General features: G+C 43.4%; 1 protein-coding gene across 1 annotated transcript; it reads right to left on the bottom strand.

Annotated features, from left to right (window-relative positions):
• Positions 1-3,617, bottom strand: hmx1 (H6 family homeobox 1). Its single transcript, XM_031559960.2, has 2 exons — positions 2,459-3,617; positions 1-977 (listed from the first exon to the last, which is right to left on the bottom strand). The coding sequence occupies exons 1-2, from the start codon at positions 2,766-2,768 to the stop codon at positions 373-375; spliced, it is 915 nt and encodes a 304-aa protein (XP_031415820.1). The 5' UTR covers positions 2,769-3,617; the 3' UTR covers positions 1-372.
• Positions 3,618-3,961: the final 344 nt, after the last annotated feature.

Raw genomic sequence — 3,961 nt, 5'->3', positions numbered from 1 at the left:
TTAATTGCTATTAAAACATCCGTGTGAAAAAGTGATAAGGTTGGAAAAGTGTGCTTCTGAATAAAAATATATTTGCTGAAAAGAAAATAGTGTCATCTTAAAATATACACAGACAGCTAGGGTCTGCATCCCATGCATTAAAAAGAGTATCTGTAGTGTCAAGGCAGACGAAGGCTACAGAAGACGTTAATAACATTAAAAATAGAACGATTATAACTAAAAATGTATGTATCATCACATTAAATGTAATCTTTGGATGCAGCAAAACCTTAATATGTTGTTTTCTGCGGCCAAGTGAGTTATTGCACGATTCAGATACAGTATTGACATAATGACAGTTCGGGGCCTTGCTGAAATGCTTTAACCACAATTTTAGACTAGGCCAGTCATCTGCGACCTCAATACACTCATCGACTGGGCAAAGGACGTGAGGGGATAGTTCACAGAACTGGAGAAACCCACAAGAGGCGGCGAGACCTGTGGCACGCTAAAACTCAATGCAGGTGTGGTGTTCTCGTGGTATAGGATGGGTACGCGAATAATTCGCTGGGACGAGTGAGAGATGTTCGCTGCCTCTAAGTCCGCAGCCAACTGCCTCTTCCACTTATTTCTACGATTCTGGAACCATATTTTCACTTGTGTTTCGGTCAGGTGCAGGGAGGCAGCCAGACCTGCCCGTTCCGAGCTGCTAAGGTAGCGTTTCAGGTCAAAGGTGGACTCTAGTTGAAAGACCTGACTGCGACTGAAAACAGTCCGGGTCTTTTTCTTGCGGGCCAAGTTTGGGTCTGGGGTATCCGCGTCAGAGGGCTCGTCGAAAACGTGGGGAGCATCCTCGTTGTCATCGGTCAGACATTCCCTTGTTTTCTGGTCTGGGTCGTCACTGCCATAGATGGGCTCTGGACCAATGGGTGAATCCCTGTCACTTGGGACGGAATAGCAGCGTTCATCCGAACTACGGCTCTCTTCTTGCCTCTCGCCTGAACAAAAAGGAAACAACATCAATAAGAATGTCATATATGGCTTATAACAAAGGAGTTGATGAATGAACTAGACTAAATGATCAGGGCTAGGTTTCCCGATAGCGTTGTCTCTCAGCGTTTTAGGAAGACTTGGAAGGTATACCTTACTAGAGTTTTTTAGGCCTACTTTTCTGCGCGTGTTTCCCAAAGCATTTCTTAAGAGCTCCCTGACGAAAGAGCTTCCTATCTATACCTGAATCCATGTCTGAATCCTCGCCCTTGATCTGGCATCCATTTGTGTCATTCAAATCGGTTTGAGCATGCGTGAGATGAGTATGGTGGGTATGACTCAGATTCGAGCGCAGGTAATCATCAAGAAATCAACAAGAAATACTTTGCAAGTAAAAAAAAACAAAAACAAAACTAAGTTCCCAAATAAGGACGGCTGTAGGTTAGATATTACTCATAGATTTGAATTCGCAAGGGACTAAAAATAACGGCCAATTATAGACCAATGTTTTTTTGTAAATGTAAAGCAACACATATCTTGGTTTTACATCGCAGTTAGTGCATAGCCTAAGGCCAGACACTAACCCATTTCAATGGTCTAAAACGTTTGTTTTACCTGAAAACTGCGTTAAGGTATAGCTACGAGTGGTCCAGACCAGCTTAACGAAAGTAGGATATATCTTAGAGAAGGTATACTTAGCTATGGACGTTCTGGGAAACACCTCGAAACGTTAAAGTACAGTTACAGCTTCGGAATGACGTAGTGTGTAGGCTTTGGGAAACCCTGCCCTGGATCCATGACCCATTACTGGGTTTGAGACAAGGCACCAGTGACACACATAAACCCTTCAGGTCATGCTTTTTATGGACCCAATATTTAATCGAGAATCGAATGACAGCGATTGACTCTGTGACTCATCCTATTTAAACCCCTATCGTAAAACCCTCACAGAAAGTTCATACAGCATGCACAGTACAGTGGGACAGTAGGCCGAAACACAGTGTGTGTGCCTGCTCAAGTTGCCAGAATAATTGTTTTGCTGGCTTGCAAAAAATAGACAAATCAAATCCAGATATTTTAAGTCTTCCTTTCCGGTTCTTGGGAGAAATGAAATTCCGCTTCTGCTGTTTCCAATCATTTTCTCAACGAAGCGCAAAGCTAATGCAGAGGTGCTAAAGCATCAGTAATTGCTTCCGACGATTCGGCGGGGAAACAACCCGAGTGGTTTGTCTCGTGAGGAAATGACCAGGTACATCACATAATCTGTTTGGGTGAGTCAAGTCAATGTAATAGTTCGATACAATGCTGTATGAGATAACCAAGCCCGCAAAAGCCAGATGAAAGCCGCCGAATTCATGTCGAATCACTGTAGTGTTTTCTGATAACGGCAAAGTTGTTACTATAGGCTATTGAAATGTATGAGTTCGGAAAGCGCATTCATAACAAGCCTCTTAAAACAGATTACATAGACAAATGCAACTGTACTTACTTTCTGAACGATCCTGGGTATCAAAGTTTAAGGGTGAACGCCGGTACCATTCAAGGGGGGGCTGTGTACGGGGACCTCTGTCTATTGTAGAGCCTTTGCTCGCCGCTTGACCGCACACTTCACTAAGATGATGCTGTGTTGTCTCTCTGCCCTGGAAAACTGACTCTCGTCGAACATCCCCAGCTACTTTATCCTTTGTAGGGCTTCGCAAAGATCCTTCATTTTTACTGGAGCCCAGTAGATTTTCGATGAAAAATGAAGAGAACCTTGGTGTTATCGAAGTTTGACTGTCGGACGCGTTATCGTGCATATTTATCACTCAGTGTGCTCAAATGGTCTCTGAGGAGATCCGTCTCTGTGCAGTACCTGCGTTCTACGCAATGTCCAATAAATCCTTTTCTGATACACAGTCGTTCTGTACAACCATCTCAAGTGCTTCGCAAATCCTCGTGCAGAGTGGCAACAGACGCGTCTGCGGCGCCAGCGCAATGGAGAAGCGGTACGCTCGCAAAGAATAACGCAAGTCAAGTCAAACGCTTAACAAGCCGATGGCATTATGCTATTGGACGACCACAATAGCAAATGGGATTACTCAAGAAAGAGAATTGCTCGCTGTGAATTCCCTTCTCTGATAGTGCCTCGGGGTCGGAGGAGCCCCTGTCAGTGAGGGGCTTTATTTGGGTCAATTAGGGAGCAAATCAAAATACAGATAGAGGCATCCAGGGCTTGGGCTCTACGTCCAAGCGTAAGAGGGCACTCGGAGAACAAGATACACCACCGCCTATTGGTTATACGCGTCTCTGCATCACTACATTGTTCTCTAAAACGGAGCACAGAAAACGCACCACGGCCAAGCTTGGCACGTGGACACACTCACGGTTCCTGCTCACGTCTAGATGCATCTTAATAAAAAACAAAAAGGGATATTTGTTTTAAATTCTTATGTCGGCCATTTGAGATACCGTATTTGCTTTGAAAGCAGTGACTTTTATTAGCGCTGGACCTTCAGGACTGATGTAAACCTTAATAGTATTTTCAGTAACTGAACTGTGAAATCTGTTTAAAATACGTCTTTGGAATCGAAAAAAGTAAAGGTGCCCTGATATAGCACCCTGGAGTCGGATGTAGGTTACCTATTTGTCATATTAGCCGATTTTCGACAAAATCATCGTCTAATGTTAGTAGTTGATTTGAAAGCACTTAAGTTATCCACCTCCCAAATAAAACTTGAAAATCCGAACCAAAAGTCTGTTGGTAACAGCTCTACGTTGGGTATGTGTAATGCAATCACTGCAATCTACAGTAACAGGCTTTCTCTGACATGAGGTTATCAAAACCACTTTCTGCCAAATATCTTGCGGTCCAGCTAAAAAGTAAGAAATTGTCAAGTGGCAATGGTTTAATACCGAACTACCAACAGGGAAAATATGCCAACAAATATTCTTGACCGTTTATTTAAATTGAGAGGCGTAGACACGTTTTGGACACCCTTAAAGCCAAAAT

The sequence above is a fragment of the Clupea harengus genome, chromosome 22, assembly GCF_900700415.2.
Source record: "Clupea harengus chromosome 22, Ch_v2.0.2, whole genome shotgun sequence".
Taxonomy (NCBI): Eukaryota; Metazoa; Chordata; class Actinopteri; order Clupeiformes; family Clupeidae; genus Clupea; species Clupea harengus.
This window is presented reverse-complemented; position numbering and strand designations above follow the sequence as displayed.

Bases quoted from the DNA above. Each gene is read 5' to 3' on its own strand.
- hmx1 (XM_031559960.2), bottom strand. From the start codon at position 2,768: ATGCACGATAACGCGTCCGACAGTCAAACTTCGATAACACCAAGGTTC. The intron at 978-2,458 runs GTAAGTACAGTT...CTTTTTGTTCAG, and splicing joins TACCCAGGATCGTTCAGAAA to GCGAGAGGCAAGAAGAGAGC.